Source organism: Salminus brasiliensis, chromosome 4, assembly GCF_030463535.1.
Source record: "Salminus brasiliensis chromosome 4, fSalBra1.hap2, whole genome shotgun sequence".
Classification (NCBI taxonomy): domain Eukaryota; kingdom Metazoa; phylum Chordata; class Actinopteri; order Characiformes; family Bryconidae; genus Salminus; species Salminus brasiliensis.
In genome coordinates this window covers 33,865,444-33,880,584 of record NC_132881.1, presented here as the reverse complement: position 1 = coordinate 33,880,584, position 15,141 = coordinate 33,865,444, and the positions used below count along the sequence as shown (strand labels likewise).

Genomic DNA, 15,141 nt, shown 5'->3' with positions numbered 1-15,141 from the left:
GTATAGGCCTGCTTCTATCATCTGATTAGTACTGATTTTCCCACTGCTCACAACTTGTCATGCCACAACTCTGCAGAATGTCATTGCCAGCCTACCTTTTGCTCATGGCTTACTTAATAAATTAAAGCTACTACTTTTTACATGTTACATATGCATCACTACAATGATTGACACTTTACTGAGACTGCATGTGGAATTTCTAATGAAGTATAAAAACATTAATGTTAGTTGAATATGCCCGTGACCATGGTTAGACACGATGTGTGAAGGGTTCATTTTTCCTTGTAACTTGGCTATGATAGCTAATGTTAGTAGTGATGGTTAAGTAATACACAAATTGTCCCATTTTCACCAAAAGTGTTTTTTTCCACTTCATACAATTCACTTATTGACACTTTTTGGTGAAATATTATGTATTAACACAAAAACAGTGCAAAATGATGGACACATTGAAGGATAAGCAAAATATTTTTATTCATATTTTTTATTTTTTACATCACTATATGGGGAGGGGGGGGGGGCATTTTGAGCATATCTAAATATTGGAGGGTCTGTGTCCTTCTCAGATTATCTTGTTACTATGGCCTTGATTTATGCAAAAATAATAAGCATATCATAACCTAGCCTATCCTGGCTTTTAGCCTGGCACATGCTCACTGAGCCCTTGCATGCAGTTTTTCTTCCCCTGGCCTAACATTAGCTTTTAGCCTTGCATATTTTCCTGAAGTAGTCTTTCCATTTAGCCTTAAAGGGCTTTTGTTAGTGGGCTGGATGTATGTAATTACATTTCACAGGGCATCAGTATAATAAGTCTGCTGTTACATAAATACAAGTTTGGATGTTTTTGCTTTTTATTTGCTTTTGAAGGAGAACACCGCAGTGAGCAGTGAGATTCACGGTATGTCACTTTAACTTTATTTATTCATCTGTGCCAAGGTGAATTTTGCAGCCTTAAAAAAGGGGCTATGCAGCTGAATGCCGGACCCACCGACAGGGGTCCTCAGTGAGCTCCGAGCAGGAGCACGCCGTGTTCACTACCCCCGCCTCTCCGTGCGAACTTCGGGGGCTGGATATTTCACCAGCTGCGCTTCTTCCACACTCTCTCTCTCTCTTTCTCTCTCTCTCTTTCTCCCTCACTCCCTCCCTCCCTCCTCCCCTTCTCCTCCTCCCCCGCTGACTCTCTGTCTCTCTCTCTCTCTCTCTCTCTCTCTCTCTCTCTCTCTCTGTGTCTCTGTGCCCCCCCTCTCGCTCAGTCTCTCCTCAGTCCGCGTGTTGTGAGAAGCACCACCGAAGCGGCCGCATCCATGGAGCGCCTCTTCCGCCCGCAGCCTCTTCACTTCGTCCCGTTACGAGCTGCGGTACTATAGAAGAGAGAGAGAGAGAGAGAGAGAGAGAGAGAGAGAGAGAGAGAAAACAACCCCACACACCCGACAGTGAAACACTCCTCGTTCCGGCTCGGGCCTTTCCACATCCTGTGTGAAACTTTTGTTGTTCTCGGTTTTCTCGGTTCCCCCTCGCTCCGCTCCGGGCCGTCAGCGCTGGCGATGCTCAGCCCGAGGAAGGTGAACGCGAAGAGGAGGAGGAGGAGGAGAAGGGAGCTCCTGGCGGGGCAGCTGTGCCTCATGGGGATCCTGGTCGCCCTGCTCTCGGGATTGGCGACTTTGGCCCAAAACTCCGGTGAGTGTTGTGTGTGTGTGTGTGTGTATGTGTGTGTATGTGTGTGTGTGTGTGTGTGTGTGTGTGTGTGTGTGTGTGTGTCACTTCGCTGATTCAGAAACCGGGTAGGGGAATAAAGCGTCTGCTCCCACTTTTCAGCTGAACTCCGCGCGATGGTGCAGCTGTGCTGCGGGCGGGCTGTCTGTCCGTCCGCTCGTGTTTATTTGAGTGAGGAGATTGAGCGCTGGGAGCCAGAGTGAACACGCTGCTTAAAACAATAGGCCAAACGTGCAGAGGTGCAGAGCGGTACAAGCCGCACATGTGGGTTCAATAAGAGCGGGCTGCCGCAGCGCGGACCGGCACTCTGAGCTCGGGGAGTTCAGTGGTCTTGAGTCAATTACATGTCCATGTTTTAGAGCAAGACTCTCAGGGAAGTGGGTGGAAAGTTAAATAAAAAGGACTCATTTATGTTAGCAGTTAATTGAGAACGATGGCTTTACACCAAGATGACCAGTGTGAGAAAGGGCATAAGGAGCCAATAAACTTTGATGCTGCAAAGCGGCAACTGAACATGACAATGCTGGGAGTTGTAGTCACGTGTAGGCACAACAACCCACAAGCAATGCTGAGCTGAGCTGTCATTCAGGTGTGTGTGTGTGTGTGTGTGTGTGTGTTTATATATTAGGACAGCAATGGTTCACTATTAGAAGGATTTTTCATAAGATCTTATGAAGTTGGGTGCACTGGACCTCTGTGAGGTATCCATGGACTTCCAGCATTGGCTTGAATTGGCTTGTAAAATTGTAATGTAAATGGACAGCAGTTAAGCAGATAGGTTATCTTGGCAGCCACTAAAGATATATTACGAAACCTCAGATTTAGTGTTTTCACCGTCCAGCAAAAGTATTCACCTTCAAAAGACTAACTAAAAACTTCCTCTCAGGAACATGGACATCTGGACATCCCATAAACAACATCATAGTTGTCTTATCTGAGTCTTTTGGACATCCTTGTGCTCACTGTGATGAGACGTCGTTATTGGAAGTGATGTGCTTGCGTGAAGTCATGTGTCGAACGTGTAAAGATTGTACGTGCCTCGTATTTAAAATCTCCATCTCCTTTTATTTCCCTCTATTCAGCTCTTTACAATAAGGCACTGCAGCAATTACAGGTCTTAGTGTTATCTGCTGATCATCTGGATACATGTGTTTAAAAGCCATCATCTCCTGTCTCTGATGTTAGCCGTCCAACCACTTTACTCCTAAGTTGCTGCTATTGACGGCCCAAAGCTTGATGTTATCGAAGACAAAGCACATGCTTATGATATTGTGCCTGTCCTGTAATGGGCACTTCATGAACTGTTGAAGATTATCTGGTTATATAAGCTAATGTCACTGACATTAGAAGTGAGGATAATGCTGTGGGGATGAAAATGTACAGAGTGTTTGCATTTGAGTGTGTGCTGTAGTAGAGTAGTCCTTCCTGTTTGTAGTGTTGGAGGGAGAGAGGGGGAGTGCTTGTGTGATGGGCTGGGAGAGCGCTGTTGTGGACAGCCTAGCAGGCGGCAGAGAGACGGATGAGAAGTGACTGGGCCGTCAGATGCTGCTTGGCGCTCATGGAGACGCTGCCTAATTCAGCGCTGCATCTGGGCCAGCCAGTCCCTGCGCAGAGAGCCGTGGGGCCAGCCTCAGAGAACACACTCCCTGTGAGAGCAGGGCACATGCCAGGGACAGCTTTTGTCTCCTTTGTTTAATTCAGTGGATCTGCGGCTGTATTTCCAACGTTGCATTTGTTCCTAGGCCGTTTTCCTGTGTCCCTGTGTTTTCCTCTGTGTTTTTTTTTTGTGTGTGTGTGTGCACTTTTTTTATTATGGGATTTTATCTTCATTCGCTGTGTTTTTGCCATTCCTCCCCTCCCCCTTTTTCTTTCTTTCTCTCCCGTCAACGTTCTCTCTCAGACGTGGGTAATGCTGCCACGGAGCGCAGCTGCACTCAGGTACTTCCTCCTCACACACCACTGCACCCATCAGCAAAGTGGACGCAGAGAGAGAGAACAAGAGGGAAAAAAAGAGAGAGAGAATAGAGTCTGCCTGTCCACTGTGATTTTTCACATGAAATTCTTTGGGTGCGGCCGATTTGGTTGGCTGGTGCTGGATAACACCGCCAAGGACGTGGGAAGCAGGTGTAAGAGCAGTATCAAAGATATGCTGTCGAAATCGGAGGGAGAGCTTTTTTCTGCATTAAAAACAGAACTATCATATTGTCGGGTGATAATTTTGAATTGGTTTCAACTGTAACGGGGTGGTTGACTCATTTATTGTACATTCAGGCAGGATATACTTCAGAAATCTCACAAAAAAGCACAGAGCTAACAGAAAACTGTTTCACACTTTCAGTCTGCTGGCCTCCTAAGGGTAAGATTAAGGTAAGGCCTCCATCTTTATGCAGCTGAGACAAGACTCTTTGAGAAATGTGGCTTTTGTCTCCCGAGAGGGGCAGGCAAGCTTGACAGATATTTGGTCGCTTACCTGCACACCCTCTCTGTCCTTTTCTCACTCTGTCTCTCTCCTTTTCTCTCTCTCTCATTTCGTCCTGATCACCTCATTCATCATCCACGCTGGCCGACTCCTTACCCAGCCTCCACTTTATTATTTTAGCTAGTTTTACACCATGCTGGGCCACTAGCATGACAGCCAGCGAGTCCTAGACGAATGACTCCACCGTTGCTCGCTTATGATGGCACATTTGAGCCGCACAGAGAAATGGAAAGCTTGGAGTGAGTCGTCACTGATGGGAGAAAAAAAAACTCGAATTTTGTTTTCTTACTTAAAGGATCCATATGCTACCTGCGTAGGTTCACCTGTGCTACTTGTGTGGCTTCATGTACTAAAAATTTACATAATTTAAATATACATGAACACTTTCCAGGGACAGATGTCGCAGTGAAAATGTCCACATTGGTCGTTTGTTTAGTCTTGTAAAACAACCAATTTTTACGTATAGAGGAAACGTGACCTCTATCGACAAAGTAAAAGACTACAATGGACTCCTGTCAGAGTCAACTGAGAATCGACTCACAATGGAGAGTTGACTCCTAAAATCCACCGTTACTGAAACCTAAACCTTTATTCTAAACTCAACCACACTGAAATGATGACTCCTTACCATTTCTCCAGTCAATTTGGTCAATTTGTTTTTTTTCATCTCCAAAAAGTTCGTAAATAAAAGGATTTTCTTCCACAAAATCTCCCAGTGCTGTTTTACCAATTCGTCTTTGTGCACGTGTTTGTGTGGGGGTGAATTTTGCTCTATAGCACTACTAGTGGAGGGGCAAAAAAGAGCAATATTGGTCAGGGGTGAGCAATTTTTGTGTTTTCCTGCTCAAACACACCTGACTTAAGTCACCTGGTAATTGCCAGGTTTAGTAAGTCTGTTAAAGCAGGGAAATCAGCACACTGTGCTGGACCCCCGTTGTCCACCTCTGATAGGTAGTATTTCTACTCTTAAGTGTTCAACTTATGTGGTCGATTCTATGTGAGAGCTTGGTGCAGCATTGTTTATTTTTACCCAGTCTTGGATACTCTGGAGTGCATTATTAATATAATGACATGTTAAAGCATTAACTTCTGGAGAAATCTGTTTTCTTTTAAATATCACAACACATCACAGAAATTATGTTTGCAATGTCATTTTTTTCAGTATTGTTTAGTCCTAGACAGTATTGTGCATTTTGGTGGTAGTATTGTAATAGTTAGTCATGTTGGGCAATTTAAATGTCTGAAAAATCACTGTATACAGTAATCACATGTCTATCAGCTTTAATTTCTTTTAGTGTGCTTTCTTTTAATGTGTGGCCCCTGTGCATATAGGTCTTAATGTGTTTTCTTGCTGTAGAACAAGACAAAGCAGGTCATGGCAGCATTTTTTAAACTGTGATTGTGCTTGTTAAAGAGAAAATCGTGCTACAGCTTTCCTCACATGTAACACCTTCCCTCAGGAAACATTGAAGTATTTTGACCTTGTGTTACATAAAGTTAATAAAAACTAAATAAAAAGGCCTCATTTTGTTATGAGTAGAGTACTAATGATCATAAGCTGCGATGTGGGAAAGGAAAGGTACAAAGTCCATGGCAATGTAAAACTCGCGTGACTGTAGACAGTGACACTGGCGGCTGTGCCTTGGACGTTTTTGGGTTGTTCCTAAACATCCGAACCTATTTTCTCTCTGATAGGCACAGTTGTTGATTTCTTTCAGAACTCGGCGCAGTGGCTACAACTCCTGATAACTTGTACTTATGAACTGATGATTTTGAATTTTGCAGTTGTTTAGAAATGGATCCAAGACACCTTCCTGACATGTAAATCTATGATCATCCTTGCATCTGACTTGCACGGAGTTCCTTGGACTTTCCAGTTGTACTGGGTGTTGGTAGTCCAATAAGTGCTGTCAAAATAACACTTTTTTAAATAGGCACAGTAGTCAATCATGATCACTCACAGGAAGTTAAAAGGCCTTGTCTATGTTTATTTAAAATATTTTGGATATTTAAGCACTATTTAATAATAAATTCCTAAGTTCATGTATATGTTTGAGACCCCCCCGCCTTACAAAAAAGCAATTTAAAGAAATCATTGAAAGCCTAATGTTGCCATAACATTCATGTCCATTACGATGCACATGTAAACTACTGACTACAGCTGCATTATATCTTGACTTTACAGTGAGCTTTAGCTGTTAATATTTGACCAAAAAGCGATTTATAGGAAGCAAGAACTAGAAAAACATACCACAAACTACATAAACAGGAACACAGCTAGATTACAGGTTTTCTGAGAAGAATTCTGGTTATTTTCTCAGGTTTTGGCAGCTTTCTTGTGCCGTTTTTGAGGTGTAATTGGACGATTGTGTATTCAAACACTTCTCTTATTCAGAACTCTGCAAATCTATGATAGTTTTGATGTGTGACAATCTTTAAGGCTAACAGCACATTTTTGTAACTTAGCCTTGCCTACCCACAGTTAGGCTTAGCTTGAGTTATTTTGTCAGCGATGTGGAGAACATTTGTATGGACCATAAGCAAGAGCGACAATCCTAATAGACACTGTAAGTGTTATGACTGTCTGAACCGTGCATGCTCTATAGCTACTCATACAGCTGCTGCCATGTGTAGAATCTATTCCGTCAGCCCAAAAACTGTTGACTCAGTGGTTCCATCCATTGCTGTAGCTGTTTCTATGGGACCAAAGGTCCTTTTGTCCACAGAATACCATGAACTGAAAGTGCCACCATGCTCATGCACCAATATGATCGTCCTCTCCATGCCTCAGACATCTAATCATCAATGATTCTCTTTGAAACCTCACCCTGTCAAATACTGCATTCAAACCAAGAGCCAGCACTACTAAATTCTCGCTGCGTAGGCTGTGTGCTGATGAGCCACATTACTGTGCACACTCTGAAACGTGTTCACTGTGATTGAAGGCAATCATGTTATTTGATTCGAGGATGAAGTGCAAATAATGATTCGGCTGTCAGAAGGTTGGCAGCTCTGAGCTTCATCCAAATGCTGATTAGAAAAATCAGCTGCATTATTTTTGCACAAGCAAAAGTGCTTGTGGGATAGAAACAGTGAGTTTTTGTTGTTGTCTCCTTTACGTGTGTCAAGTCTAGTCTTATTACAAGCATGGCACTCTTGTGCATGAGTTCAGATGGTAAGGCTTTTGGTAAGAGTTTTATGGCAATTCTGTTAGTTCAGCCTGAAATATTCGGTAAGCTTATATCTGTGTGCACCGCTATACTTCTCATTAGATGGTGCTTCCTGTGCCATGTAATTTCAATCAGTACTATTATGCAGTTTTGGTTTTTAGGGTGTACAGCTCTGGCTTTAGCTACTAAACAGTTTATCTCAGAGTTCCCATGCGTGTTGATGGTGGAAATGCTGTTGCGTCATCATTTTTTATTATTTAAAAGCTTGTCATAACTAAGAGATCTGTGAGAGAAAGATGGCTGAGATGTTCAGTGGCTGGATACATCTCATAATTAATAATAAAATAAGTTCTCATAATGTGGACTAAAAAAACACAATCCTTATATTTGGCTCTTTTCTGGAGGTCATAAGCGATGGCCTCTATCGTTTCTACTGCTAATATTACTGCTGTAGTTTACCTGAGTGAGCTGAAGACCAACCGCTTCTTTTTCCGAACTGCCACCTATGTAACCTCACCTGGCAACCAACGCTCTCTGAGGAAAGCACTGTGTATCTATCTCTGATGCAGTGGCCAGCAAACGCCAGTACCAGCCAGTATTGCACTGGAGTGACATGTGGAGAAAGTGCCATCTACCCATCCTGCAGAGAGCAAGGCCAAATGTGCTCGGGATTCGAACTAGTGATCCTCTGGTCATCGTGACGGCGCCTTCTTCTGCTGGAACAGTTGCTTATAAATATATCAGCATGAGACAGATGTTTAGATGTGACTGATCCTTAGAGCCAATATTTCATTAAATAGTCATTGTACTCTGGAAAATCTTTTTTTCCCAGAGTTGTTCTGCTGCCACAAAGGTTGGAATATCTGCATTTTATTCATCTCACTGCATTTGTAACCCTAACATCTGCCAGCAGCACCCTCATTCAACCAGCAGAACAGCTGTGTTTTTAGAAGTTTCATCTCTTGCGTATAATAAATGTGGTAATAATGTAGAACAGTTTACCCAGTATGTACAAAAGTTAAACTATGCAAAAGGACTAATTATGGTGCCTTTTCTTTCCTTGATGCATCGATTAATCAAAATCATCATGGATTCAAGCAGATCTGGCTGAGGTGGTTAACTGCCTGGCAGAATTCTGTTATTAGATTATCCTGTTGGTCTAACATCTTCATGAACATGGAGCTTTAGGTCACTAAAAATGGTTTGGAAAATGATCTGTTAGGAAACTACTCATGTAGTAGTTCATACAGCCGATGAGGTGATGTTTTCTTTCTGTTTGGCTTATTAATGTCAGACTAAATTGTCTGGAGTTCCAAAACATAAGTTAACTATTTACTTTATCTTCAGCGTTACAGGAGAAGTCATTCAAACAGCAGGTTAAAGTTCTGTGTCTGCATCATTGCTGTGTTTGTGCTATTTGTTTATTATTTGGTAAATTTTAATAAAGTAGCTGTTTAATTGATTATTTGTTGATTAATTCATGTGAATAAATGAATAGTAAAATATATCTTTTTTCTAGCTCTGAGTTTATATAAATTTTTAATAAAACGGTTGCACTACTAACCAGGATTGCTAAGTAAATCTCAAGAGTCAAAAGTAGCCAATTAATCAATTGTTTGTCAATTATGGTCACTTGAATAATCTAATATCAATAGTTTTTTTCAGTAATAGCAATCACACTAAGTAAATCTGAATAAAATATATAATAATTATTATTATTTAATAATAATATTAAAATTGGACAAGTATTTGTTGATTAGCTCACCAGAAAAATCTAAAATCAACATAGTTGTTTTTTGCTGCTGTCAATTCTATACATTTGAATAAAAGTGGTCAAACAACTAAGTAGGATTATCAAGTAGGATGTTTTAGTTTTTATTGTCTATGGTAACCCAAACAATCTGCTATATGATGTGTCTCTGCAAATATCTCGCATTTCTGTACACTTTTAAATCTAAGGTTTTAAGGTCTAAGGATTAGATAATGGAAATGGAGGGCAGTTGGCCGATATGTGACTAGAAAATGTAATTAAACTTGGATATATCATTTCCATGGTTCCTCAAAATAGGATGGGCCTATCTAGCGCTGTCTTAATTTAGCCACTTCTTATTCTGGTATCCACAAGATGCTTTAGTAAAGAGGAGAGACTCTGTGGTCCTTAAGCATGTGATCAAGTGAGAGCAAGGCAGAGCGAGAAAAGAGGGGTTTTCTATCAGCAGGCCCTGCTGGACTCCTGCGTGTGTCTCTCCCTCAGTGGCTCTCGCTAGCTGCACACCTTGTTAATTCAGGAGAGAAGGGGCGTCCTACATACCTTTCCTACCCTCTATATATAGTGCACCCTAAATGTCCTCATTAGAGACATGATTTATGATGCCCCTGCATCCCGCTCACTTTACGCTGGTGCATAGGCAAGAGCAGACTTGGCTCGGCGCTGCATCTGTTTATGAAGTTTGTAAGCGGCAGCAGCTGGGGCTTACACTCCAGAGAGCAAAACAAATGCCTCGAATCAAACCTGGACCTCCGAGTTCTGCCCAAAGCCGACATCGATTTGGCGCAGGCAACTGAAAGGATGAATTATGTGCGCCTGTTTTGAGTACAACTGATGTGCAGAAAAAAAATCAATGTGCTTTAATTTTGCTGATGAGGCCTTATCTGATTGGGGGTATTTGAAGTCCACTCAGGACATTAACATTAATCAGGCTGATTTCACACAGTAAAACTTTTCTGCAAGTTTTTATATGCTGATAAATTATAAAGAACTATAGATACATACATTTGTGGTCAGAGGTGTACATACACTCATCATGGACTTTAGGCTGTTCTTTGTCTGGGGCACAATATATATACTATACATCTTTAATAGAAGGGGGGTTAAAATCAACACAGGGTGACAAATGTACATATATCCACATTATTAATTCAATAGTGTCTTTGAACTGGCCAAAGCCAGGACCTCCTAACTTGCTGTTAGTGATCATGATTGGCTACAGCTGGTAGTTTTTTTGTGCCCACATAAAAAGGGTTTGTTTGACAGTACTCATTGGATTGATCAACACACTATTACATTACACAACACACAGTACATTGAGAAAGTTCACAGATCTCAGTGCTGATCTGAGCAGCATTACTGTAGATTCAGATCTCTTGGAGCCATTTCTAAACAAGTGCACATTCCAAGATCATAAGTTTAAACAGTTCTGCATGCGTTATTGGAAGTTCTGGAGGAAGACTCAAACAGTTCACTCAGCTGAGAGGAAATTGATTCAGAAGGCAAGGAACAACCCAAGAACCACCAAGACACAGGCCGGCCACGAACGAGAAGCTGCTGGAACACCGGTGTCGCTGTCTACAGTCATCGACATTGATACCTTCAAATTCAAATAGGCTTGAAAAGTTTATGGTCAAATGAAACAAAGATTAACTTGACCAGAGGTGTATTTGGAGGCGTAAAGGTGGGGCATAGAGCCTGGAAAACATTGTACTGGGGCTGTTTTACTGCCAGCTGAACTGGAACATCGTACAAAGATGATTGAGTTGTGAGGAAGGAGGACCATCTGCAGCTTATTGATGGCTACCAGAAGCATCTGGTCAAGGCACAACTTGCCAGGAGATAATTGGTCAAATATTAGGTCCTCTGTATGTATAATTTATACCTCTTGTTGAAAAATAATGTAAATCAAATTTTAAATGCAATTCCTTAAATGACTAACTTTTTTAAATAACAAATTATTTCATTACATGTGAATAGTATTTCAGAGCCACGGTAAAAACCCTAGACTTATAATATACCTCTCTGTGTACACTTGTAAGTATTCCCTAAAAAATACATACAAAAAAAATGGCGATGTCTGAGCTGTTACTAACTGAGAGATAGCTGTAGATAAGTGTCAGCTCAGTATTGTTATCAGACATAGGAGAGTCGTAATACAACACTTCATCCGGAGCGCTCCGCTGAGTAATTAGCTTGGCACCTTTACTCACATTAACAAAGCTAACACAATCGAAAAGCATTTCACCTACAGTGAGTGGGGCACAGGAACTGATTAGCCCTTTAATTGCTTAGTTGAGATTAATTGTGAGTTGACTCTGGGGTGGAATGGAAATTGCCAGCAAGGGTGTGAGGGCGTAGTTCATTACTTTTCAAAGGAAAAGCACGGGGAAGTAATACCAACATGTTCTAATATCATTTATTCAAGTGTGTTGGTATTTGTCTCCATGAAAAGTCAAATTTGCTTAGGATATTATAATCGGCAACCCGAGGATAATGAGTTTCAAAGCTTTAATCTACAGACTGTTTTGAATTTACATAAGCCGTTGTTTGATTTTTATTTCTGAGTGCATAATGCTGCCACCAAAAACTCATTTGCAGGTGAAATTTTGTTTTGTTTTTTAAGGAGCGCTGCTCTACATATGAGGCTACTGGATTGAATAATGTTTTTTTTTTTTTTTCTCAAAGAATCTTAACCAGGTAAGGGTATATGCAGTGTTCTGTAATGTTAGGATTTGAAGGGCAGTTTAAAAGTTACAAGGAAAATGCAAATAATAAGAATGTGATCTTTTAAAACAGAATCAACATTTGTGTTTGCTACTATACTGACAAATAATGCATGACAAGTTATTGACTTTTCCAGTACAAACTGAAACAAACCCACCACATGTAGAGTCTGAAACATGGTTAAAATAGTAAAATAAAAAGCAGGAAGTTAAATATCACTTGTTCAACTATCCTTACTATATTATAGTCTGGAATATTGTATATATAATACAGTGTATATATAATATTTAAAATAATAATTTTATAAATGGAAAAAAAGTCCCAGGATAAATAATTACCTTAACTGAACAGAAGTGACCACATCAGCAACAGACTGTTACCAGAAATCATCACTGACTGAAAAAGGTCAGAAAAGGAAGTTTCCAATCCAGATATTTAAAATAAAATGCCTGAAATGTAAACACTATGCTACTGTGCAAGTTAGCAAGAAGACAGAAAGCAGAAGAAGAGAAAGACACCATGGTTTTACAAACACTTAATGCCAGACAAAAGCAAATGTATGTATGTTATGCTCTTAAACGTTCCACATTAGACTGTTTGCATAGCTAGATAATTGATAATAATAATAATAATAATAATAATAATAATAAAAATAATAATATAATCTATCTTAGCATAAATACCAAGGCTAGCCTAGCTGAAGGTAAGTGTGTTCCTCTCCTTTATCTCCGGTTGTCCCCTTGTACTGTGACTGGCCACATGTGTAATATAGGTTAATTACACTCCTGAGTGCTCATCAGGGCAAGTTAAAAAGTACTAGAACGTTTGGAAATACTTTACATTCTTTTGTATAAAGTTGGCCTGACGTGATAACCTTTATTAAAATCCTTCAGTTTGATAAAGAGGAACCAATTAAACAAATGACACAAACATCCATTTTTGTTGGAAAAAGTGTGGAAAGCCTTGATTTCCCCCTGAGCAATAACTTTAACCAGCTGGTGATCAATTCTCCTGTGTTAGAGGAATTCTGGCCCTTTGCTGCCCTGCCTCAGTGATGTTGGTGGGCTTTCCTGGACCTAAAAAGTGGTATTTTTAAGTCCTTTCAAAACATTTGGACTGGGTCCATTTCTTTGTATCCTTACTTGAATGCTTTAAGCTTGTGTCTAAATGCAGATCCTCAGACACTTTCCTGTAGAATATGCTGGTATTCTTGTTAAGAATCCACTAATAATGGCAAGCTGTCTTTGTTCCAAGGCAGCCAAGCAGCCCTAACCCATGATACTGCCACCCCCATGCTTTGTGTTTGGGATGTATTTTTTTTTATGTTGGAATGCATAATTGAAATCATAAGGTTCTGTTTTGGATTCATGTGTGCACAGGTCATTCCTCTAGTAGGCGTATTAACATACAGTTGAGCAAACTCCACATGGTCAGCGATGTTCTGTTTGGAGAGTAGTGGCTTCCATGCACTCCATTCTTGTTCAGTGTTACTTCCTGTAGCATACACCACACCCTTGGAGTGATTCTTGCCAGATGACCACTCATTGGGAGAGTAACAGTGGTGCTGTATTTCCATTTGTGTATCCTCTGACTTACAGTGGGTTGGTGGAGGCCAAACCCTTTAGAAATGGTTTTGTAACATTTTCCAGTCTTGTGGGCTTTGCTTAGTCTCTTTTCCTGAGGTCCTCAGGAATCTCCTTTTATTGAGTCATGACACACGTTCATAAGCCTGTGTGGTGAAGACCAGACTTGATTAGTATAGACCTAACAGCAGTGGACCTGCTAATTACACCTGACAATCACCTTTCAGGGAACTCACAGAAGTTCACATAGAGTAAATGATTTATTAACATTTAAATATTTGTAATGTATTTATGTATTTGTTTAATTTGGGTTTATTTTAGTTTGCAATTATATATAATTATAAATAATATATATAATAGTTTAAGACAATACGATAAAGAGCTGTTTCATTCCAAACCTAAGAAATGCAAAGAAATACAGAAAATTGTAAAGCTGTGTTTTTAGGCGGATTTGTTGCCTGTAAAAAAAAAACAAAAACTGGTCTTCGGTCTGTGTCTTTGAAGCATTCCTTAACAGAGTTTGCCAATGCACAAATGCAGGACCAAAAGAACCACATATAGAAGCAGACAGAAGGTACTGCAGAAGCAACATAGCATCCAAAAGGCACACACTGATGTGAAACCGGAAATGTAAAAAAAAAAAAAAGAAACAAAAAAAAAGATACAGATGATATGATACAGAGAAAGGTGTCCTGACACAAAGAAAAAAGATTTTCCACAACAAAAAAATTAGTGTTCTGCAATTCTGAAGATTTCTCCCCCTATTAATGTATCAAGAACAGATGTCTCCTCATCATTATGTCCTTCGTTTATTGAACATTTTAGTCTCCGTGAAGCCTCTGGCCGTACAGGCAGAGCAGTCTGTAATTCAGCAGATCAGTGTGTATCTGAGTGTTTACAGTAGTGGAGAAAGCGTCATTATTCTTCTCGCTAAACTGACTGACGAAGCCACTCCGGTTTCCTCGTATGATGTGTAGTCTCTGCATGCACAGTGGAATCTCCAGCTGGAGGGAGGGAGAGCGCTTCACGAAGTGACGTTCCAGAAAGAGCCACTCCTGCTGGGTAACCCCCAGCCTCAAAGCCCCCTGCCTGGCCCTCCAGCCTTTTGAAGGAGCGGCAGAGATGAAGCTGTCCTCCAGCTTGGGTGCCTGAAAGCAGATTCTCAGCAGGTGGCTCACTGTCACCAGCTACTAATGAGACTGTTAATGGCCTGTCACATCCTTAAACGACCCATCATTGATACTCAATCACTGGCGATAAATATAACTGTAACTCTATTGATCTTCCCCTTTTGACCCTTTGTTTGAGTTATTGCTAGTGATAAGAAAGGCATGGTGTGATGGTAATGATTTCTTACAGGTAACGCATTGAAACAAGGAGTGGATTATGAATGATCATAAAGTTGATATCACATTTGTGATTCTAAGAGATCAATTCTAAGAGCAATTTTACTTTAAGAGATTAATTTAAGAGAAGTCAGGAGGTTCTAGAAAATGTTAATAGAAGAGTGTAAATTGAATGTAAGTGAGTATTTGTTTAATAATATAATTAAATTTAAGAATATATATATATATATATATATATATATATATATATATATATATATATATATATATATATATATATGAAAATAACATCAATAAAGTAGGGATGGGTGAAATAGCTCAAAAATAAATAAATAAATATAATAATTAACTGGAC

The 15,141-nt window shown here is 40.3% G+C and overlaps 1 protein-coding gene across 1 annotated transcript in view; it reads left to right on the top strand.

Moving 5' to 3' along the window:
- The first annotated feature begins 1,164 nt into the window (after positions 1-1,164).
- slc24a3 (solute carrier family 24 member 3) overlaps positions 1,165-15,141 on the top strand; it is a 91,534-nt gene continuing 77,557 nt past the window's right edge. The window contains exon 1 of the mRNA XM_072678140.1: positions 1,165-1,677. Coding sequence (XP_072534241.1) covers positions 1,545-1,677 — 133 coding nt within the window. The 5' untranslated portion in view covers positions 1,165-1,544. The remainder of the gene's footprint in view (positions 1,678-15,141) is intronic.